Here is a 24,411-nt window from a genome sequence, read left to right on the forward strand (position 1 = left end):
GATTACCAACAATATCTACGGATGTACATGTATTGCACCTGTGTGATATGGCGTTCAACCATTTATGGTATCAGCCCAGTCCGGGTGTTGCCTCGTGTATATGACGCCAAGTGTAAACGGAAGCATAGGCTCAGGCTGTCACTGTCTCATCCTGAGGTGTATAATACATTGTTTGTCGGCGGCCAGACCGGCTGTGACCATTGTTTGTAATATGACAATAAAATCGACCGCCAGCTGTCTCTCCATGTTGGCATAATTATACATGTACTAGTATTATATATATCGGGCCATTCAGAAAAAAGATCCACCCGTCTTGAAAGTTGTAAATCTGGGAAGTGGAGGCACAAAAAGTGTCCAAGTTTGTAAACATGTTGGATAGAGTTTTGCATACACCTTGTGCAAATATCAGGTCGGTGGGCCACGTCGAAATAGAGGATCATTAAGTGGATTAAACTGTTTAACGAACTACGCCAAAACTATAGTGTCATTAAAGACGTTCGCAGCACAGACATTAGTGCAGAACCAATTACACAGAACAGTCCTTGTCGCATGGTGTCACGAACTCATTTCAAAATCATACATGGTGTATCAAAACATGGCAAATTGAAGGGCCAAATCGAATTGAATAAAATTTCGGTGAATTAAAGGCAGTAAAAATGTAAACAAGAACACACTACAAGAGGGTTTTGCGTTTTTATTTATTCATTGAAGATTTTTAATGAGATCGGAAATTTAATCACAAAAAATTAATTCGTAGGCCTATGCTCAGAAAGATGGAAAACCGTGTTTATCATCTCTTAGTATGGAGTTTAAGAAGCAATTGCTACATGTAGCAAACTGGAGGTACGTAGTGGCCGTCTCAACAAACATTGGTAAGTTGAAGCAAAAATGTGAACGGACACCAAACAGCAAGCAATATGTTTGGGACAAGGTGTTTGGTGAGACAAAAAATACCTCCAATGAGATATCTATTTCCATAACAAAGCACCTCAAATTTGATACATGCGAGGAAGAATCTACCGAAAATCTGCTTTTGGCACATTTCACACCACCCAAAGAGGTTTTGGTTGTCTCGCCAACCTCTGTGGTCGAAACGAGGCTTAGAAATAAAACATTGTAACCACGCTGCTTTGAATTTCCATCTGAATTTTAATTTGTCAATCGGTTTACGACATAAGCTATGATGTAACAGTTGGATGGGCCGTATCTATCCGCGGCAATTAAGAAAAGTAGATGACTGCTTGTCGAGCTGTTGGGAAGTATTTTCCCTGTGGAACATTCTATTACAAACTAAACAGGGATACACAAGGTTGCCAAAAAGTTTTTGCGATCATTTGGACAAAGACTGATAAGTTTCACCCAAAGATGATGTTTTAATGCGCTCGATAAATATCAAGACAGAATGTTCCATTTCTGGGTTGTGAAAACGCGACCGAGTCGGTCGTTGCAACAGAGTCCACATAAGTAAAACTGTGTCAGGTTTTCGACCAGCGTTAATGAGCAGCCCATAGGCCTACTGTCTTTTTGGCATAATAAAAATCCCCGTTGGTTCTGGACTAAAAAAAACAACTCTAGCTGGTAGTTTTGTTTTTCATTTCTCGCTGAAAAACTCTCCGGTGCATATATGTGTTGTGTCGAAAAACCCTATAAGAGTGTTTGATTTCGCTGAATTTTATTTTTATTTTATGAGTGTACAATTCGATGCTGCTAGCAACGTGCTACATATTGTATATGTGTATATACAGAATTGGGCAGCGATGTCGTTCGCTCTCTGATTAATCTCCGGGTGTTCTACATGTCCTGGATGTAAGTACAAATCAGTTGACTTCATAGTTTTGACAAAACGATCATCGTCGATATCGGGGAGTGGAATTCAAAATAGCAAAGGATACCGTGGGGTAAACGCCAAAACAGACGATCTACACCTTTGGACAAATTCAAATGTTCAATCTGGTATGACGAAGGGCTTTGATTTAACTCGTTTTCCCTCAAAACCATGTTGGGTTCGGGCCCCACGATACCTCTTTCCATATTCCACACCTGGTCAATTATAAAAGCCTTGCGTAAACGAAGGACAGCAGCGATAGCAGGACGGACGCATTGATACAATTGGATGAGCTGACATATTCTGGAATGGGTTTTGTCCTCGACTGGAGCCACTTGTAAGCATCAGTCTTCCCCTGGCGTTTCAGCTCTGCTCCAGTTACTTCAAGGCATCGTTTATGGAAGTTGTTCAACCACCCTTTCTGTAACGAATAGAAGCAGTGAAACTATGACCACATGTTTTAGCAATGATCATCTCTATGGTGCAGCCAAAGGGAAGCAATGAGAAGCAATGAGAAACGGATTCCAGGCAAAAGATTGCGATAAGATTTTTAAAGGTTATTTGTTAAGGTCTCGTTCAGTTTTGCCCCGTGTATTCATTAGGTAATGTGGTATGATTATATAGCCCCTTCAGTGTAGAAGTTAGCTGGCACTACACATACATACATACACACACTCCAGACGTGCCTCGGCTATACATGTAGTTGTATCGATTTGCCTTACATGTGCATTTTTTAATTGATTCTTGTAAGGTTCTTAGATAAGATCTTGAACTTCTACCAATCTGGTGCCCAGTATTAATCTTCAATAGTTTTGCCTCTAGTGGTGCATCCTTGAACTGAGGTTTTTTTCGCACTACGTCATATTTAAAAAAAACCCTGTTGAGTGTATTAAAAAACACTTGTTACGCGAGGATGCTAGAGGTGGAACAACGCAATACAGTTATAGTCATTGTTACATTCTGCATCGAAAACAATCCTATGCAATTATAGATCAGAATGTTCATTCTTTAATAAATCAAACTTTGAAAGGAAATGAGCTCCTCGATAATAGGCTATGTACATTTTTAAGACTTTTGAGTTGGGGGCAGAAAGGAAGAGAGAACATCTTACATGGCAATTTCACCCTCTGCTCTATATGAAAGTTCGAATTCATGACATGTCAATGTACTCTGTAGATACATGTATGAAGTGTTAAAAAAAGGACTCGAGGTTCATGTAAATTGCGTGATTTGTGAGGACTTTAAAGACCGCTCGTACAAAACGAAATCGACAATCATTGACCTGGCCCATTATTCCTGTCGGGGATGCAACCATTTTACGAGACTCCCTTCGAACAGCGCAGTTTGCCCTGATGAAGCCAGTGTGGACACTGGCGAAACGTAGGCTTTGCCCCTTGTAAGTTTGTTTTTTCCAGTGACGGACAAATTTATAGAAAAATCTACGAAACCTGGATGTCTGAGATTATATACAGTATATACAAGTTCAACCATGAACGATGATGTAATCATTGGTTTGTTTCAAATTCTGATCACTAGATGGCAGGACTTACCTGTTGCACAGTCATGAGATCCAAATTGATGAGGTTTTTCTCAAATGGAACAAGAGAGATGGGCTCGAACATGAGGTAACCCCTTCCACCAAAGTTGTACTGAAATATAAAGCATAGAAAAACAACTGGTATTATTAGGCCTGGTAAAAATAAAAACGCGCTCATCCCTGCCCGCCTCTATTTGTGGCGTTGCCCGAAGAAGCATTTATTTTCAGTTAAAATTTTAGTTTCTGAAAGTGAAGTGAGTTACTCTGTCATGCTTAAGACACAGATTTGCTGTTATGGCGCATGCAAGTTGAGCTAATTTTGTGCCCGTGTCGAGGGATGCTACTTTTGACCAGTACTGCATTAGGGTCGCCAGTCGGCGCTCAAAGCAGAAACTAAGCAGGCGAGTTTTGCGATAAAATTCTGAGCAATACACAACCTCTACTTGCGATGACCCTTGTTTGGCAGAGGTGTTGGTGCGCCAGGTGTCCATGGAGATTGAAAAAGATTCCACCTAAAGCACATTATTTTTGGAGCAAATAATCCATCAATATGTTGATTGGGTGACTGGAGATTCGTCCCATAATTCTTGTCGAAATGCCTATTGTAATATAATGAGGTTCAATATGCGCAAGCTAACATATCGCAGTCCCGTTTGTGGACCATCTTAACACTGCGTATTATTATCAGTGACCAGCATTGTAGGCCTTCCTTTGAACGGCTCATACCGGAGTCTCTGCCTTTGCAACCATGACGATCGTTTCTAATCGGACGCCAAACTTCCCAGCTTCATAGTAACCTGGTTCTGGATGTATGGGATGAGAAAAATACGATTAAATTATTTGTCTTTTAAGTAAATATCCAGGCAGTTTAAAGGTCAAACCCCACATAGACAATTCAACGAGCGTTTGACATGCAATGTCTTTCTTCGTGGTCAGCGTAGCCTTGGGGTTCAAACGCCCCGGCTCTAAATCGAATACCTGGGTATAGACTTAAGGGTTTGAACGTGAACCGCTTGTTGGATACCATGCGTTAAAAAACCGAACTTAGGGTATAAGTTGTCTCACCAAAACCGCGAGGGTTGAGCTAAAATGTAGACCAAAATCGAGGGAGCCATCATTTCAGCTCCACACGAGCGGTTTTGGCGAGACAATCACTACCGACAATGTGGTATCAATTTATAATCTAAAATATCTCAAATTGAACAACGAAAAATTTGGTTTTAAATGTTTTTTGTCAGCTTCCACATTCTACACCAACCCAAGCGGGTATGGTTGCCTATAAACCATAACCGCTGAATTAAAAATGAGGCACGTAGGCGCATAGTGCGTTTACACTGTGTCATTATAAATCTAGATGTTTTAGAGTATAGCCTAGTCTCACATCTATACATCGACCAAGACTTTGCAGATTCTTCTGACAACCATGCCGTGCCTGGGTTCATTCCTATAAATGGGCAGTCTGGTTTGTAGCGCAGTGTACATACCGATTGGCGAAATTAACGACTGCCCCTCGAAAATTGAGGTATAGTGGGTTCAACTCCCGGTCAGTGTACGCTTTCATGTGATCGGCAGGACAACGTATGGATATCACCTACATTATATCACAGACTAGCATTATACCCGTGGCGCCGGCAGGTTCAAATGGGCTATACTTTGAATTGCATGGGCCGAAAGATTGAATTGCAATGAAAATCTAATGCAATATCAAAGGAGCCATATCGGAGACAAACTAAACCAACCGTTTGTCCACAGACTCGGACCCCACAATGGCGTGATGTATGCGTGCATATAAAAGTATATCAATTGGTCCGATAGAGTCAATTATATCAAAGATTACCCAGCTTCATTTAAAGAGCAAATAAATCATAATATCCTGCTTGGCCTCAGTTCTCAATTCACTATGAATGACGTACCGTCTGAGAAGAACATTCCTTCTTCAAGAGTTTTATCGTGTTTTCTGTAAGCTGTGGAGAGGCTCGCTGGACCTAAATGAAAAGAACACGATGAGTATGTCTGAAATCTTAGGTTCCTATTATACAGTTTCACTAAATGATTATCAGTCATGTCAGTTGGCACCTTGTTTAGCAATCAATGAACGGTACTGTCATTGACTATCCGATTGGTATATCCCAATTCAATTCTTGTAAATCGATGAATAAATCAAGGGTCTTCTGTTAAAGAACGCAACAAAACGACCGATCAGGGAGCGATGACTGAGAACACTGATCACCAACGCATCCTCCATGGATTGGATATGGGGTACTGTTTGGATATGGTTAAAACAACCGTATAAAGAAAGACATGTCACTAGCTATGTTTAGTAAATCAGTATGTCAACCTGACACCTGTATGCAAAGATTTCAAATGATAATCACACAGACTACATGTGTACACATGCATGTAGAAAATTAATTGTAAATTAATATCGTCGTACGAATGAGACATAAAAGCGGTTATCCTTCTGTGCACATGGCATGCCTGGCCTGGTGCCTATGCAGGTCAGCAAAAATAACACCTCACAAAGTACAGTATCGACAGATCGCCTCTGATCCTCTATATCCATGGCTGAAGACCAACTTACACGTTGATTACACCCTATCGGCGCCCTACCGAATACAAATCGGCCAAAAGTCGTCGAAATCATCCGATCATGGAGGCCCCTCGGCCCCGCGGAAAAGACGATTTTGACGAAAATGATTTCTGCAACAATACTTTTGAGACCCAAACTATGCGATCAAACCCCATTACATTGACTTATTCATTTCTTGACACCAAGTTATAAAGACAGGTCTTTATCACTTCTTTGCAGATACTTACCTTCATGTACGTTGAGGAACATGCCGATGCCATGGCCAGTACCATGCCTATAGTCCAGTCCCACACGCCAGAGAGCGCTTCGCGCGAGTGCAGAGATCCCGCGGCCTGAAGAGTAGATATTTCCAAAATTTTATCTTTAAAACAAAATATCTTCCTGCCATATTCGGATTTGTGTGGAATTGCCCGGCACTGCCCCTTCTTATAGTCAGAGTATTCTTGACGGCACGAGTCCAGAAGTGCATGCATCATCCGTGAACCAAGCATGCCGATGAATGAAAATCTGACATTTTCAATATTTGTTTTAATGCAAGCACATTTGGTTCAATGCTATAACTGCTTGTCCTTTGCGATAATTTCATAAAAAAAGTTTTCACGATTTTTATTTCAGTGGGATTTATTTTCTCACCTACGAAATTTCTTTCAGTTTTTCAAAGCAGAAAATATTCTTCGCGTTTTTTAGTTTCGCGATTCTCTGTTATTTTCTAATGCGCGAAAAATAAAACGCCTCCAAAATTTGCCAGTTTACTGTATGGATTCAAATGTTGAATTTCTGAGTAAGGTTGATGTATCGATTTACCAGATGATTGGTTTGGTAGACAGCAAGAATACCGAGTCGCCCGCTCTCCTCGGCACTAGACTCCCTGGGCAGTCCATTGCGTCGTCCTAGGGCGACAGGACGAGGCCGGGCCGATGCGTCCGGAGTGTATACTCGGCACCTGGTCTCCGCCAGTTTCGAAGTCACACGCGAATAAAGGACCGCATATTGGCTATTCTAGTTTTTACAAGTCGCTGATATCACCCACTCGAGGACCGGAGACTGCACCTAGATTCAGTCTCATAAATTGTGTGTATTTTTAAACTTACCGAATACACCAGCCGACCAGACTGCAGAGGCTAATTCGATGGCGCCCATGAGGACGCGGGTGTACGCTTCCTGGAGAAAACGAGACAAGCTAAATAAATAGACCTGCATGGGAATATCACACCGTACAAGAGTTGTGGAAACGTCCGGCCACTCTGTAGGCCTATTGGCTCAATATGTGCCCCGACCTCGGTAATGTAAATGAATCACAGCTAAACATTTAAACAAAATCTGAATAAAACTAATGAATAAATGAGTATATCATATAATATAATAATATCAGATACTCTTTAGGTTCTATTTTTACACGGAACTCTTGATCGTTTGATATTACCGTAATTGTGTTACTGGTCATGATGGTTGCTTTGAAAATAATTATTTTTACTGACCAAAATCTATTGGGGAGAATCGTAAAACAAATGTTTCCTTCAGAATGTGTCACTGCTGGGGCTCTCACTAAACAGGTACATTTACAGCTACGCCACAATTAAGCTTCAATGTATAAACATCATCAGAGCGTGAACGTTTCAGCAAGGACAAAACGCTTTTGAATATTGAATATCTTACCTTTTCAAAATCATTTGGAGTCCCAAAATGGAATGTACGTGTTACATCAGTTGTGCCATCTCTAAAACGAAGTAAAGTAATATTTCAAAAAATAAAAATTTGCCGTCGTACGAAGTAATATGGCGTGACATATATTTATAAAGAATCTTTTTTTTCAGCAACACAGTTGAAAGCTTTTAAGCGGACTGAGTGTCATTTTATTCATACCCTTCAACAAATTTTATTTTTCAGTTCTGAAAGGCCGCGTGTGCCCTGGCGGATATGATAGTGACGACGCCAACATGTGGCACCAGGACTGTACACTCAATAGCCTCGCTGATCTAATGTCGGTTGATTAATATCAAATGAACATCGGAACAAATTCCAAGCCGGACCATGACGTGTCGCTGACCAAGTGTCTACATATATCAAATAGAACGTGCATATCAACTAGCTTCAAATGGACACTGAGAAGCAGCGTGTTGGATCGGTGAAACCAGTGTCATTATTGTAATAGACGGGGAACGTATCCATTGTCAGTATACACCCGGGAAAAGTATTCAAATGTACACTTTGGGCATCAGCTCTGTTGGTTTTCGGCACAGAAATGGCTCCCACGGGACCGTGACTTCTCCAAACAGGATAATTCAAAAGACATTTGGCTGCAATAAACAATGCACTAGAGTAGGGGTGCAACAATTGGCCTGCCTGAAATTCGCATGGCATGTCCAAAACTGCCTCGCAGCCCTAGTAAAAATCATTATTAAAACTCGGCATTAGTTTGTTACTGCAAGTGGCGGTGCATGGCGGGAAGCAGGGTCAATATCCCCCTGGCCAGGAAAAAATGCCACGCCCAAGTTGTCCCTTTAACGCCAGGGAGAAGCCAATTGAGTTAACGCACTGTTCATGATATAGAGACCCCTTTATACTGATGCGTGCAACATGTCTGCGCATTTTACGTTACATTTACGTACAAATACTGGCCACCTGAGTCCAGGAGATATACTCCACCGGTTGTAATCTGTTTGTTCGTAGCATTGGAAGACTCGTAGTGAATCACAGCACCATTTGAACCAAACGCTGAGATCGCGTGGAAGCTTAGACCCATGTTGTCTTTCTGGGCCCTGGAAATAGTTAAGGAAAATCTGTTGGTTTTTCACCTGTTAGTGCGTCTGTAAGTGTTCACCTGTTTGCTTTATAATAGTTGAAGAATAACATGTATTTTTTCATGATAAATGGTACAGTAAAAGGGTAATTCAGGGTTATAAATGATACGCCCAGGTTTAATTTATTATTGTACCGACTTCAGGTTTGGAGGTTGATGGTGTTCCATGAAGCAAGGCCACACACATTAAGTGTAGATGTACCCAATTTTCGATGCCATACTTGATCACTCTTGAACCTTACCAAATTAATCTATCATGTTTGGACTACTTGTGTGCGCCAAGATGTATTAAACATTTTTCTCTGAACTACTATCAGTGAGTGTAATTCTAACTAGCTATGCCAAGTGAAGATGAGAATGTCCTCCTGACAATAATGCCTGACGATGAAGAACGTCTCATCGAGAAAACCGTTCGACTTTACCTTCTGTAGCCCTCCAACGTTGCCTCAGCCGACAGCTCTGTCCAGTAGTCACCATTCTGAACGGACTTCTCCAACATTTGAACAAAGTCGATCAAAGCCACTGCATCTTTCAACTGAAAAGAACGAACCCAAACCTTTCAACGGATTACAAACGGCAATTGGGTTCAGATTTTGATCCGAGAACGAGAATGAGGTGGGTTTTTTCTCTGGTTATGACGTCGTCAAGTCAAGTCTATTTTTTCTTAAATTTGCCTTCATCAATTAAAATTTATTCTTTTTTATCATAATTGTTTCAAGGCGTACCAAAAAGTAATGACACCCTGCTTCATAGCATTTTTAGCATCAGGAAACGCGATATCCATGCAATCGCCAAAATGCCACTCCGTTCTCTTCACCTCTTCAACTCATCCAGTACTTGAAATCGCCCGGGGCCCACGTATTTTCCTCGAATTATTGACCGATTTAGAAGAAATGTTATATTCAAAGTGATGAAGGGACTGGCTTGTAATCGCCCAGTTAAGTGTTTTTTTCTTCTTTTTACAGAGAGGTGACGGTAGAAAGAATCTGTTGGCTCAGTACTCGAGATTTTTTTCCCTACATGATTGGTGAACCCTGAGTAGGAAGGCAATACACAGGGTTTACATTGACCACTGCATAACTCTTAATTTACCATTCATGCATGCGTTTAGCCTATCGACCTCATTGAAAGCTGTTTCGAAGGGAGTCGATGATATCAAAATTTGCTCCGATAACCTAATCATAAGACAGTAGAACAAAAGGAATATAGGTCTTGGCGCGAGCGAACTTAACTGCGAGGTAAAAAGGGGCAAAAACGGAATGAGACTGCCGTTTCGACTTACATGAGCTCTCCTCATCCCATCTCGTTCTATTGGATTCTTCACCGTTTTCATCGAGTCGATTGGAGTATAGTCCATCACACGCTTTGTCTGAAATGATGCAGAATAAAACGAAATGATGAATAGTGCTGGTGAAATTTTGCAGAGTGCGTGTATGATGAATAGTGCTGATGAAATTTGAACTGTGTGCACGTACAGGGCATGTAGAAGTGATGCACAGTGTCTAATGAACTTGTACTGCATGGGTAGAGAGTGTATAGAGTGCCTATAATGCAGAGTGCGTGTAGAAGAGGTGGAAAGTACCAGATGAAATTACTCAGGGCAGTGTACATTTACAAATTGTGTATCAACATATAGATCCGAGTATGTCTAATTTGAAAGTTGTGGGATGATTCGTCTTTCAGATATCAAACTTTTACGAGAGGGGCGTTTTTCCTGGGCTGCGTATCTACATTGCATGTCTTGCGCATAAAAATACTTCAAATATATAAACAGGCAATTTCCTTACCGAGTTGATAGCATTGTAGATGGCGTAGCTTGACGATGGACTTATCCAAATCTTGTTCAAGCTGGAGTCACTGTTGAAAGACTTGAGGGTCTCGAGTGTTGTGGTGTATTCGTGAACCTAAAAAAGTCATTGATGGAAAACGTTGGGGCACTTAATGTCATAAGGCCAATGATGATTAGAACATGTCTCTTGTCTGACAGCCGTTTTTGACAAAGGTAGTGCAGTTTCAACACATTATTAATAATTCTAAATCAGCTGAGTTCAGAATGAACAGAACATTGAAGTGTAAATGCACTATGCACCAATGAGGCCTCGTTTTGAATTCAGCGGTTACGGTTAGGCAACCATAACCGCTTGGGTGGTGCAAACTATGGAAGCCCTTTATAAACATTTAAAACCACGTTATTCGTTATATTGGCCAAAACCGCGGCGTTTTTTAGCTCCACACGAGCGGTTTTGGCGAGACAACCAATATCTCAAGTTCGGTATCAATGCCTTTACTCATCATCCATCATTCATTATTCAGTGATTGTATCGTGGCATAGGAAGGCCTCCTAATATCTTGTCGATTTGTCACCGCATTCAGTTCGCCATTCGGAAAATACGCGCATCCTCAAGGCATAGTTGTTGGTAGCTTCTCTTCGCCTTTTTAGCAGAGTGACCAGTCCTGTAACTTGTTTGAAGTCTTCTTCAGAAAGGACGCTTTTGCGACAACAGGTAGCGAAAACATAACTTCCATGCAAATTCAGCACTAAGGGGAAAAGAAAATCTTACGAACACGGAACTACGAGATCTGTGAGGGGTCAACTCTACTGAAATCACAAACTTTTCGTTCCGCTATTTGTTCGAACATATTTCACTAATCATGTTAACGGGTGGATTTCTAATGATGAAATCAATATGTAGATTGTACTCGCTCGTTGATTTTGCATTTTGACCCAAGACCGCGAAATTCTAAAAAGCGTTGAGGAAATTCCAACATTTAAACAGTGTAATCGGGCTGGCCCATAGCGAAATTTGGCATCTTCTATTTGTTAGAAATCTTGCTTTTGCGTGATCATCTTGCTCTTACCTGTACACAGTCAGTTGCTACCCCAACATCACAACTTCCATCTGCTTTCGTACCAAGGTGCGTAACTACATTTTGGACTAGCTTATAACTCGGGTTTTCTATGAACAAGCTGAAAGATGAATGAATGTTAAAAGCAACACACCTTTGGTATTTTCAGCAATGATCACTTGTATTTTATGGTCGCGAAGAAGTATCAACTCATTAAATGATGACATCGGTAACTGATGCTTCACTCATTGATTTTTTTTCTTCTGTTCGTGCATATTGTTGATGATATTTTCCGAGGAAACGGTGTCTGCGTCTTTGGTACACATGTGAACGCGTGCGTGCCTGGATCATTGACTGGCCCATTCATGGACCTATGATGAATATCACAAGCTAATATTTACATACGGATCCCATCATAGATTCTATGATAGCCCATGGTAGTCAACTATTGGCCTATGGATGGTTAATTGATGGGAATTCTATCAGAGGCCGACTGATGGTGGGTTACATGGAATTGCACGAATGCGGCTAAGTATAAACCCATTTGAGTAACAGACTTTAGAATTCTTGAAAATAAGAATAGTTCAATTCTAAAAAATTCCTTGATGGCCCGTCGAAACAATTATTACGGATTATTGTTGATCAGTGATGGGCGTTGGTGGCTACAACCATGGGTTCCATCCATGGATCGATGATTGGGATTCTCCATCATCTATTCACTGATGATTTCTCCCCATCAGCGATCCATGCATGGACACTTTTGTCTGCGAGTCTTAGTGAGACTTACTGTATTTTATCACTTGTAATAACAGCGTAGGAGTTAAAAACAGGGTTGTACGGCACATCTGAACCTCGCATGTTGAACAACCCTGAAAATATAACAAAAGTCTGCATGTTCCAAATTGTTATGATATCATTAGTGAGCTTAAAAAACATGAAGACAATGTCCTGTCTCCTCAATGAATTTACCTTGTTTGTGCACCTTTCTGGCTCCCGCTTCGCCTCCGCCCTCTTTTTGCGCAACATTCTAAAACATCTGGATTTAGAATGAACCGCCCTTTACAGTTTATGCTCTATGCGCCAACGAAGCCTCATTAAGAATTCTTGATGGCTGAACTTTGCTTCGCCTTCTTTGCAATTTATAAGAAGAAAATCGAAATATAGGAATATTCTCATTGCCCTAGACGGCCACTTATTTCAACTTCTACAGTATATACCTTTCGCATTTTTCGACCACGATAACCTAAGACCCGATACTACATGTAGCTTCCCTTTCTCCCTCTTTCTGCTCTTCTATACTTACACGCCACATCATCTAGTGCAGTCACTATCACAGCATCGGTTGATTTTTCTGTCATCTTCTTTCTGACGTCTTTCACCTTATCTTGCCATGTTTTACCTGGTAAAATTGAAAACATGTCGCCTGCTCAATACGATGCCCCATTATTTCCCGCACTTCACTCGTTATCAGATCTAGCGTGAATGAAAAGGTCCAAAAGAGTCATTACTATGGAACTCCACAACACGAGTTTCTGTAAAGAACGCTACATAGTCGTGAGTTTAGTTGAGCAAATCTAGCTCAGCGTTTTAGTCTGAGCTACAGGAATATTTAATCATTAAGAAGGTACATGTACTTTTTCGTGGGCGGTGCAAAGGCGATAGAAGGGTAAAAACTACAGTCATGCTGTGTACAGTTCTTGAAAAGGGCTATAGGCAACTTACAACTTGTTACAGATAGCCTGAATCTCATATTTCATTTGACGATAACAGTAGGTAAGTTTGTTTGAGAATCATTATGTATTTTCGTCTTGTTGTCATCTGAACGGGATAGTCTTAAAAGACAAACCTTATCCCCTTCAGCGGTTTCTCACCGCGATATTGACACTTTCGATGCCGGTGTGGTCATAGCTACACTTTGTTCCAAGTCAGATACTGTAACGGAATGGACGGCTTTTTACTGCCGTGTGTTTGTTCTTCTTTTGGCTCCTCAGTAAACTATTTTTCTGAATGTGTTTGATGCTTTTCCAATTTTGTTTCAGCTCTTAGATAGTATAGTAAAACGCGTTATTCGTTATTTTGAGTACGCACAAGTCCTGACGCGAAAGATCCGGCACGTGATTGGCACGCCGAGAGCTAAGTTCATGTCATCCCGCTAAACGACGCAACATCATTTCCATTATCGTCGCATAGCTGGCAGTCAAGCGCGATCAGCGTGACGTCGGAAAAATCTATATATCTACACCAAGTCGTCACAGTGTAGATCAATGGCTCCAGGAAACACCTTACTAGTGCATCGTTCCACATGGAAAGGATGGACGCATGGAGACTTCACTCGGGTCAAATCGGAGTCAACATCGGAAAAGCGTGATAATTCATGTAGATTTTGAACTTCCTTTTTTGTGCAATTTTGCTGATGGAAACTACTTATGTAGAATAGGAACCGACTGGGCAGCCGACAGCTGGGTAAAATTGCCCTTAATAATGCCAATCAAAAATTTGTGCAGCAGCTGCGCTTTTGATGTAGTGAGGTTCTCTCATAATCTCTTATTATATCGTATACCAAATCCGTCAGAATAAGGCCGGATATGTCCGACCTCTACACCGGTTCAAAACTCATGTGAGTTTCTTTAAAACACCATGTACATGTACATGTAGTGCACAGCATTCGTTGGCATGGATTATTTGTAAAGATATATCAAAGATAAGCCTTCTAAACCTGAGTAAATCCGATATGTATTCCTCTACATTTTGGGGTTATTCACGTACACTCTGTCATCCTCAAGATGCATTCGTGTTTACCTATGTTGAAAAATCAAAACCTCTCTAATGTCAATTCTAGATATCAGTGACTTTAAGTTACTGCCAACTATGTCGAGTAATTATTTACATTGAAATACGACATCAACAAAGTCCTTTGGAGTTAAACTTATGCATATATACTTGTACCAGATAATCGACACATGTCAGAAATTGAAATGTGAAATACAACTTGAATCAATATTTTTGAAGGACAAACGACAGACAGGGGCGTAGTCCTATAGAATATGGAAATTTTTAATGTGCGAATTGTAATGCAGACCGAAATCGGGACTCAAGTCCAGCCCAACTCGCATCCATTACAGCGATTATTTTGGGTGAGTTATAGACATGATAGATGCCAATAATAGGTTGTTTTTCGTTGTCTGTTCCCTTTCATACATGTATGATCGTATTAAATTGATGGTTTGAATTACTTAAACCAACCTCAGTAGAACATGTACAATTTGATTTGATTTTAAATCGCGGACTTGAGTTTTTTAAAGCGATTTTCGTATACGAGCAATGCTGCTGCAATGGCTTTCCCGGCAGCCGGTATAAAAGCAATATTGATGCATTAGTCCACATCTTCATCATGGCGAATCTTGCCAACTGATCTGCGCCGGACTTTAAACAGGAATATTCACCGCCCGAAAGAAAGATGTCAAAGGCAGGCTGAATCACTGGTCGTGCGAAATTCCCTTTAATCATTCAAAAAGCTGTCCAGCAGTGCAGATATTCTTTTATTTAGTAAATCATTTACTGTTACCAACAATCTCGAGTTGGAGTAATAGCCTTTGTTTTCAATATTCAGACTTTTATAGACATTATTAACTCACCCACAATGTTTCTAATTGGTTTCCTAGTTGGGAAAGAAATTGCGGCCGCGGGAGATACGATACTCCTTAATGGTCAGCTATACCGCGGTCAGACGGAGTTTTCCTGATTTTGCATTGGTTACCTTGGTTACTGACCAATGCGCATGCGTAACGGGATGCAAAATGTGGACAGGTTGTGCCGAACATGTCAAAGGTGTCAACGAGTACACAGCTGTATATGTATTTTGTTGAATATCTGTCCTTTAATCTGGTAAGACACACACAGAATGCTGTTAACAATACTTGAAGGATAGTATATTTGTGGACAATAAGGGCTGAATCGCAGGATGATAGTTCCTATCTGCATGTAAGACAATTGCATGAAAACTTCTGAAATAATCCATTTGAATTGGTAGCTAAATTAAAGTACATACCTGCGAATTCCATTTTCAAAACAAGCATCGTTGTTTTCTGTTTTGCGGGCCTCCCTGTGGTCCAAATGACGTCGATAAGGTTTTTCTCCAGTGGAACAAGGATGATGCCATATTTCTGCAGCTTCTCCTCATAACTCTGGAACCTGCTTATACCGACGAGGGTTGGGTCGATGCCCACTTTGTCTCCGCTGGAGAGTACACTGCCAAACCAATCGGTGATGGAGGGGACACCAGTTAAACCTGGAAGCGTTATATCATCACTGATATTACATTATTCAAACAATATCCGGTTTAGATGCAGTTCCCACAGCTTAGCATTTATCACGAGACTCCTATTATCCCGCCTAATATTTTTGACCGGGACGTTCAAAACTACCAACTTTGATAAGTATTTCTTGGCTGAACCCATCTCACATAGAAAATTAGCATCATGCAGTTCCCTATTAAAGAAATCCATAAACGAGCACTTTGAAACATGACACTAACTAACATATGTGGTACCCCTCTGCGTAAAGGCTCAGTTAAAACTTTCAACAGATCGCAAGCTTAGCGGACACATATTGAGAGCTCCGCCATTAGCCATGTTAGCAAGAAGTGCCGCAGCAACCCTAATCAAACCAATTCAGCTACTCATCGGATGTAGTTCGGGGAAGTTTTGTGCAATTCCTTTAGTCATTCTATTGGTTAGCGGTGTACATGAAGCGGTTATCGTTAAAGGAGTAGGCCCCTTTGACGAAACCTAAACGTAAAGTACATGTATATCGCCAAATTATATTATTTGATGCAAACCGTACCACCCATCCTCTTGCAAACAGGGCCTACAACACGACTTCACCTTACGCATGTTTCCGACCCTGTTGAATTCCGCGCCATTCTCTAAGGTGGCCGCGAAAAAACCCGTTTCGCCAAATCAGAGCATTGAGGGAGTGAGTATGCATCGAGTGACATGGCCTGATATTGTAAGGATGGCCACCATCCATCATAAACCCGATGCAATAAAGACGCCATGTGCATGCACCCCCTACTTGCTATTTTCAATCCTCGAGAACAAGGGAAATTCACGATCTTCCTGCCTATAGCTCTTATAATAGGCAGGTTTCGCAACCCCTACGAACGAGGAAATACGAAATATAAACGGTGAGTCCCTGGCATCAAGCCAATATGCGAGTTATATTCATTTACGCGACACTCGTATAGATCATTTTCTTGATTTACTTGAGCGAGGAATCGGGAAATTTTCAAGAAAGTCGTCTATAAAGTTCATCTACTTTTTAATGGGAATTGGCGATATTACGCAGAATCTTCTCACGACGTGGCGATACAATATCGGTCAACGTTACTTGGCACTTCGTCGTCGTTCCTCTTCGTAAGGGTTGCGAAACCTGCCAATTAACTCATGTAAAAGGAGAAAAGATCCTTATGCCCTGTGTATCGAATTTGACTAAAACACGTTAAAGGAGCAACTTGAGATTTACCTAGTCAGGAGGTTAGTACCCCTGATTGACACCATGCGCCGCAACTTGTAGTATCACACTAATTCTTATCTCTGATAATAAGGTGATTTTCACCAATGTTGAAAGGCAGTTTTGGACATGGTTTGTGAATTTCAGGCAGGCCAAAGGTTACACCCCGTTCTTGTGCATTGTGTATTGCAGTTTAATGATTTTATGATCCTGTTTGGAGAAGTTGCGGTCCTGCTGGAAGCCATTTTTGCCTAAAACACCAATATATCTTATGCCCCAGTAGGCCCTTTATCATGTAGCCGCTAAGCGGGCCAAGCAAATTTTCGCTATTCTTGTTACTTGGTGAGAGCATGCATGGCCTTAATCTCAACAGCGTACCAAGTTGTTTTAAAAGTAAACACTGATTAGTACTCCGCTAATTACCTTGCTTCATTAGTATCCAGTTGCAATCCAGCTCATCGTCTGCCTGCAAGAAATATCTCCCATCTGTCCATGCTGCAGCCTGGGTGGTGGTTATGGCAGCTGTACCTGTGTGAAGAGAGAATACGTTGGTATGAGCCCTGTCTTAGGGAATTTCAAATCAATTTCGAGTAGTTGAACTAGCATGGTCATAAATATTGTGAGAAAACTTCAAATATGTTTTCATAGTGCAAATATTGTGACTAGAGTAGTCTATATGTAAGTGATAGTTATGTCAGCTGCCCCTGTATGAAGAGGGAACTTTGCTTTTCCCTGTCGATCAAAGAGAACACGTTGGTAAAGACCCTATCAAAGTGGAGATAAAAAATACAATAAAGTTGCATTACATTAGGAAAACTTCAAAAGTTTTAAAATGCAACGATAGTGACAGTCTGGGTGGTAGTTACGGCAGCGGGACCTGTGTGACACGAGAAGACACGTTCTGCCTGTCGAAGAGACCGTCGAATCTCCGCGAACAGTTGAACTATCACGATCAGGAAACTCGATAATAACACGTTTGTGTTATGCAACAGTCGACAGCAAAGCAGTGGCTGCTGCAGCTTTGGTATTGGTTTTGGGAGGATCTACACGTTTGAAGAGAGAACACGTTGGCGTATAGGTCCTGTCTTAGGGGATGTGTCATATTACACATGACTACCCCATGATGACGAAGCAATTCTAGGAGTACACGTAAGACATTCGTTTTTAGGGAGTTTTCGCAAATCCCCCGAAACGCCAACGCGAACGCCTATCCCATTGTTCGATTTCTTGATAACTACGCCGAACAATGGGATAGGCGTTCGCATTGACGTTTCGGGGCTTTGCGAAAACTCCCCAAGCCATGCATCAAAGAACGCGCAGACATGCACATAAAAGTCTCTCTATACAGAATGATCAGCCGTGTTCATTTCAGAGATATTTTGACAGAGGCCGATTTTATATGTATACTTACCCGCAGAGCCCGAGAGACCACAAATATATTCTCTCCTTGCGTCAAAATCACTCGTGTATTCACTCTGTAAACAACAAAAAAGTATATAATATAGTCTATACGTTGTAATACAGTGAGCGTAAGTCATTGTAATCATTAGATTATTAAGCAACCTATCGCCTCAGAAAAAAAGTGTTTAAATATCATGAAAATGGACCATTTCTAAGTACATGTATAATTAAATTGTTGAAATAATGTAAATTCCAAATGAATACTTTTATTTTCTTCAATTCGTTATTTTCCTATGATCTTTCAACAAGATGGTATCAACCTTTTGATTTCTTTCATTAACAATATAATTTGCCAAAAACTCTATGAAGGGAGGCCCAAAATACGAGCGACAAGCATACTTCCACCTCCCTCAACGCAAACACCAACCGCTGGATGGAGAATATTTCTAGGTGAAAAATGAGACCAAGATATTTCGATTCCGTTCAATATTTTCAATATTCTTAGCACTAGAGCCAATTTTTCGTAATTCCAATCTTCAATTAACAAATCAATTCTGGGGCTTAACTGAGGAAACCAATTAAGACTTCTTTACGAAAGCCTCTTCATCAACTGGTATCTCTTGTGGTAGCTGTGCAAAATGGAAGTATTGTCGTTTGCTTCTTTTTTCGTTTCACCCTGTATATTCATTAAGTTATTTGCTTCCATCGCTCCTTTAAAGCAGTTTGATGAATAAATTATTTGTCACCTGATGAGCGTCCTCTGAAGGTACGATGTATCCTTTTAAAAGGTCAGTACCGACATATGCACTGTTGATCATGGCGGCGCGGAGGTCTTTCAGCCTCTGGGTGGTGTCCACTCTCAGTGGAGAGGCAGTCTGAAAGAGAGATACCAAAATGTTTACTTCATGATGTTGAACTACCTTATCGCTTAGTTTTCAAAATGGGTAACTCGCATAATGACATTTTGGGAGTCGTTTTTACTGTAATCTTATGCAGGTGTAAAGGTAATAAGCAGCCCCCATCCATCAAGGGTTACCACTGATTTCAGTTACGAATCCGAGTCGAATTCCAACCGAACAAAACTTTTTCTCGGTAGTGTCGAATACCGGTCGTCCCCTATTTGACGCTGACCCTTGACACCGTGCTCCACACTGTGTAGTGCCACCTATGGTATAGCACCCCATTTGCTATCGATTGCACCCCTTCCCTATGGCACCCTACCTTCTCATATAGCACCCTAGGGTATAGTACCCAATTTGCTATGGTACCCCTATTCATAGCACCCCTTTCATATCGCACCCTACCCCAAGGCACCCTTTATTATAGGGTGTTGTAATAACGCCCTGTTTAGGCGTGCTCGGTGGGGTACCCTGTGGGCGGCGAGCTGTGAACCCTTTGGCGAGCTTCGAAGCACGCTGCAACGTACCGCTCCACTTTTGCAGACATCTCTATCTTGAGGGGACGGTCCAGCTCCTTCAGTCAGTGGAGCACAGCAAATGACACCCAGGAGCAAAACTGAAAACGAAAATCAAGAGTTGGCGATATTTTAGAAGACAGCCGTGGGTCTACCATCCTGGGGAAATCTTGGATCGGGGGCTAGCGTTTGCTTCCCAGGGCTTGGGGGTTTATAATCTCGCTGCGGCTGAGGCTATCATCCGCGCCGCGAATTTACAATTTTACCACAGTCTGAAATCCTTTCAGTAAGTATTTTGTCAATTATGAGGTGGGCGTGTGATTTCATTTTGTGATGTGATTGAGATATCCATATGATGATTAAATTACAAACCTTACACTCAGTAACAGAAAATCCTGCTCCTGATCTTTCTAGTCCATATCTGATTGCTTTTGTTCATGCAGACTTCAACGAATGTATGAAGTTACAGAACATGAATAACTTACCAGATCAGTGAAACATCCGACGCGACGCAGTTTCACTTTCTTCTTTCGAAGCACTTAGAATCCCCAACATATATTACATATACGCATATATGCAACAACCTTTTAACCAATCCAAGTTTCAACTCAGTAAAAAGATAAAAAAGCAATTACCTGGCAGCAGAACAAACTTCTCCATGTTCCTTCCTCTCTCCAGAAAGTAATACCTTCCTCAAGAACAAATCCGACGCGTTAGGTCTACTCCGGCCGTTCCCCAATCGCGTTGTGTCTATCGGACGCTTCGACTATCGGCACGAGATTATATCCACTACAATGTATTCTTTGATTAAGTGTTTTGTTTGAATTGCACATACCAATGCATATCAAGATTGTGATATGAAGAGGTCAGTGATATACCAAGGACAGTGCACATCCTGACATGTTTGGTCTGACTTTCTGTACTACCATAAAGATTTAAATACTATACGTGACACAAAAAAATAAATCATTTTTGATTTTGAATAACTAGAAAATATGAATTTAGTTTTTACCAACTTTCTGCCACATGTAGCTATGATGTTTAGTTTTGGCGGATATTTTGATGACGTCACATCCGTGGCAGCCAATCATGTATCCGCCGACGTTCAATACAAAAACGTCGAATCTGCTATACGTGTAAAACAGTCCGTGTGGGCTGATATTCGTGTGGCTAGAAATTTCCATATTTTTATCTTATCTGGTTAAGTGATGCAGAGGTTTAGTCCAACAGCCACTGTGTGGGAAGTTACACGAGATATGAATAACACCTCATCAGATCTTTTTATAATGACCCGATATATGCCAGGATTCATTCACCTGGCTTGTGTAATTACTGCGCTACAGCCATGTTGATTTTTAAAAATAATAGCTCCACCTGACATGCCCGACCGATGTTTGGTGAAACCAAATCCTGACAGTGAGGTCATGTATCAATTTTCATTCTGAAGCACCTCAGACTTGGTCCATACTGAACTTCCTGGCCGAGGTATGCATCAATACAGAGAGCTGCGGGGAAATAACCGATGTTGTTGTGTGAACCAGAGAGTGACATAGTACAATCAACTGATGGTTGCAATCGCCAAAAACTAACCTCTGTACCGTTGTCTATGCCATGCACTGCGTCAGGGCTACATGCGATGCATGGCCAGAAATAGCATGAAGCTGAGGATTTTTATTTTCCAACTGCCACACAGTTGACATGGACATTATATATTCATGGCATTTTGTTACAATGTGCCTTTGCTAAAATGACATCGGGAGTCATAATTAGTTAAGGAGGACGCCAAAGGCATACATTCTGTGTCACAGAATAGTTCCACAATCCTTCTTGCAAATTGTTTAGATGGCGCCAGCGTGTCAGTGCCTGGAACACAACTTTTCGGCTTTAAAACTAACCAAAGATTTATTCGTCCCCCTATAAAACAATGGAGAAGGCGATAGACTCAATGTCTTTTATGCTCATTTAACTGAGAGGTACATGTATTTTACGACACACGGGTAGGGCTAGTTGACACTGGAGGCTCATTAAAGGAGTGAGCGGCTTACTTCACTATGTTCATTCTTCTTCTGTTTTATCATTAGTAAGCAATTTTTTTGGAAAGGGTTTGACTTTTTGCCCAATTTTGTTTCAGCTCTTAATTATGTAGTAGTTCGTTAACTTGAGCACACACAACTCATTGCCGGCGCGAAAAATCTTTCCCGTCACGTGGCTGCATGTCGAGTTCAGTCATTTGAATACGTCATCGCGCTATCGATACGACGCCATTTCTATTGTCATCGCAGTAGTATGGCACGCCGTTTGCTTCAAAAATTCGAAAAAATAAAATTATAATCGAAAAGAAAAGAAAAAAACACACGATATCTTGAAATCAATGACTTAAATTTACACATATTTAGTTTACTTATACTTAGTTTTAAGAAATATTATCAGTCCAAACAAAAGTATAAAGCGAGTGAAAATATGTTACCGAACAAAAAATGTAATCGAACATTAAAAAAATGTCATCCAACAAAAAAGACATCGAACAAAAAAGTAACCGAACGTTAAACAAGAGGTCCAAGGGCCTGGCGCTCAGCTGGATGACCTAATAACATAGGACTGAGGGTGTAAAGTAGTACATGTAAATATCGGCTTTATACTACTGTTTGAAGGTCAAGAGAACACGTTATATCACTAAAATTTCCAATGCAGAGCTGCCAGCTGGATGAAATATGATTGAACTAATCAGCCATGGTATGTAAATATTACAGGAGGCAACAGAAGATATCCCTAGTTCAGTATGTTGTATCGTTAGCTTTACAGAAAAGAAGTGTCAGAGAGGATGAGACTTCTCCAATGACAACTGTGGTATGTCCAGGCTGGGTTGTACAGCACAAGGATACAAAATGCTGTCTGTAATTGAGAGGTATCCTGATTTAACAGAGGTCAAAATAAATAGAAATGACCAGTTTGGGACTAATACCACTGTCTTTTTTTTAATAAGGTAGAGATTACAGGAGTCTACAAAATTAATTTTATTGAGAGAAATTGACCTGTCCTGCAGGTGATTGGAATTTACAATACAAAGGGTCGTTTTTCATGACATTATGCTCTACTGCGTATCCCTAGTGAGTCGATCGGGAACCAATCTATCCTTGGCGCAGACAGGTTCAAATTGGCTATATCTTGAATAGATTGAATTGCGATGAAAATCTAATGCAATAAAGGAGCAATATCGAAGAGACAAATTAATCAAACCAATTGTCCACAGACTCGGACCCTGAAATGGCGTGATGTATGCGTGCATATAAAAGTATATCAATTGGTCCGATAGAGATGATGAGGCAATGTCAATATGCCTTGTTCCTCAGTCAGCAATATGCCCCTTTTTATACGGAGAAGAAGGAGAACCCAGATAGGCCTTCACATGTCGGCTTCCAAATGGCTCGAACCAACTGTACTATCACTACTATAAATTTAAAATGCGTGCTCCTCCTACATGTAGCAATGTTTCGGCCAAAAAGGCACTTAGTCGACAGGCAAACTAGAAGTTCAGCACCGTGAGCAGCTCCTGGGTAAGGCCATGTCAGGTTCCGCGCGCCTCTTCAGATACTTCAAGTATTGAAAGCTGTGGTGAGCACATAAAAAGACCATGTCCATGGTCACCTTAATTTGAAAATCCCTTCATAATCAAGGGCTACCTCTGACTAAAACAGCACCCAAACAATAGACCACCAATTTGACCCCAGCTCCTAACTGCGGGAAAACCCAAGTCCAGCAACCAAAAGTACCAAAAATACATTTGTGTTTACATTTGAACTGCACACGTTTGTTTACAATTTCATTTCCCGCGAAATCTCGAAAATCAGGTGACCTGCAATCGTGGATTGAAAATAACATTAACCTGGGTTCAGCAGGTCAGCAGGTATACCGGCTGTTCCAATCATCCCCCTACAGCCAGCTGTTGAAAAGGTAATGTTATTCACCCCACAGGGAGTGCAGGTAATTGATTAAGCCCCTGCATAACTTAACAGCAATGGCTTGGTTTCTGTGAGTGGTAAGGAGAATTGACAGTTTTTTTTATGGGAGTAACATTATTGTGTTGCTTAAAACGTCTACTTGTTACTCATGTAAGAATCGTAGTACTAATAATAACTTCAACTTATTTTCCGGTTATGATTAACACAACACGCATCTTCATGATCATAATCTTTCTCAAACTAACTCTAACCATAGGCCCCTGAATGCTAATTAGCGAGATTATCGGGCTAAACAATGGGATTAGCTAGGAAATAATATATAGGGAGTTAAAAAACTAAAGGTAGGCAAGCGAGGACCAGATTTGAAGCGAGAGACACCTCCACTTCGGACCTCTCGTACGACCAGAAAACGCCGAGAAACAGAATATTTTTTTCTCACCACGCCATCTATATAACACTCCAATCTTTAATCCCATGCCTTCTGTCAGCCATCAATCGCATATTAACAATTTTGTCGGCATCGTTTA

At 41.0% G+C, this 24,411-nt stretch overlaps 1 protein-coding gene across 1 annotated transcript; it reads right to left on the minus strand.

Moving 5' to 3' along the window:
- Window positions 1–684: 684 nt before the first annotated feature.
- Window positions 685–20,699, minus strand: LOC135488305 (xaa-Pro aminopeptidase 1-like). Its single transcript, XM_064772861.1, has 20 exons — window positions 20,561–20,699; window positions 19,938–20,026; window positions 19,258–19,386; window positions 18,522–18,585; window positions 17,534–17,638; window positions 15,648–15,887; window positions 12,903–12,998; window positions 12,387–12,468; window positions 11,612–11,720; window positions 10,540–10,656; window positions 10,035–10,121; window positions 9,175–9,287; window positions 8,562–8,711; window positions 7,609–7,669; window positions 7,044–7,113; window positions 6,180–6,284; window positions 5,276–5,347; window positions 4,089–4,165; window positions 3,376–3,474; window positions 685–2,246 (listed from the first exon to the last, which is right to left on the minus strand). Exons 1-20 carry the CDS (start codon window positions 20,583–20,585, stop codon window positions 2,049–2,051), a joined length of 2,088 nt encoding a protein of 695 aa, XP_064628931.1. The 5' UTR covers window positions 20,586–20,699; the 3' UTR covers window positions 685–2,048.
- Window positions 20,700–24,411: the final 3,712 nt, after the last annotated feature.

This window comes from Lineus longissimus, chromosome 5 (genome assembly GCF_910592395.1).
Source record: "Lineus longissimus chromosome 5, tnLinLong1.2, whole genome shotgun sequence".
Classification (NCBI taxonomy): Eukaryota; Metazoa; Nemertea; class Pilidiophora; order Heteronemertea; family Lineidae; genus Lineus; species Lineus longissimus.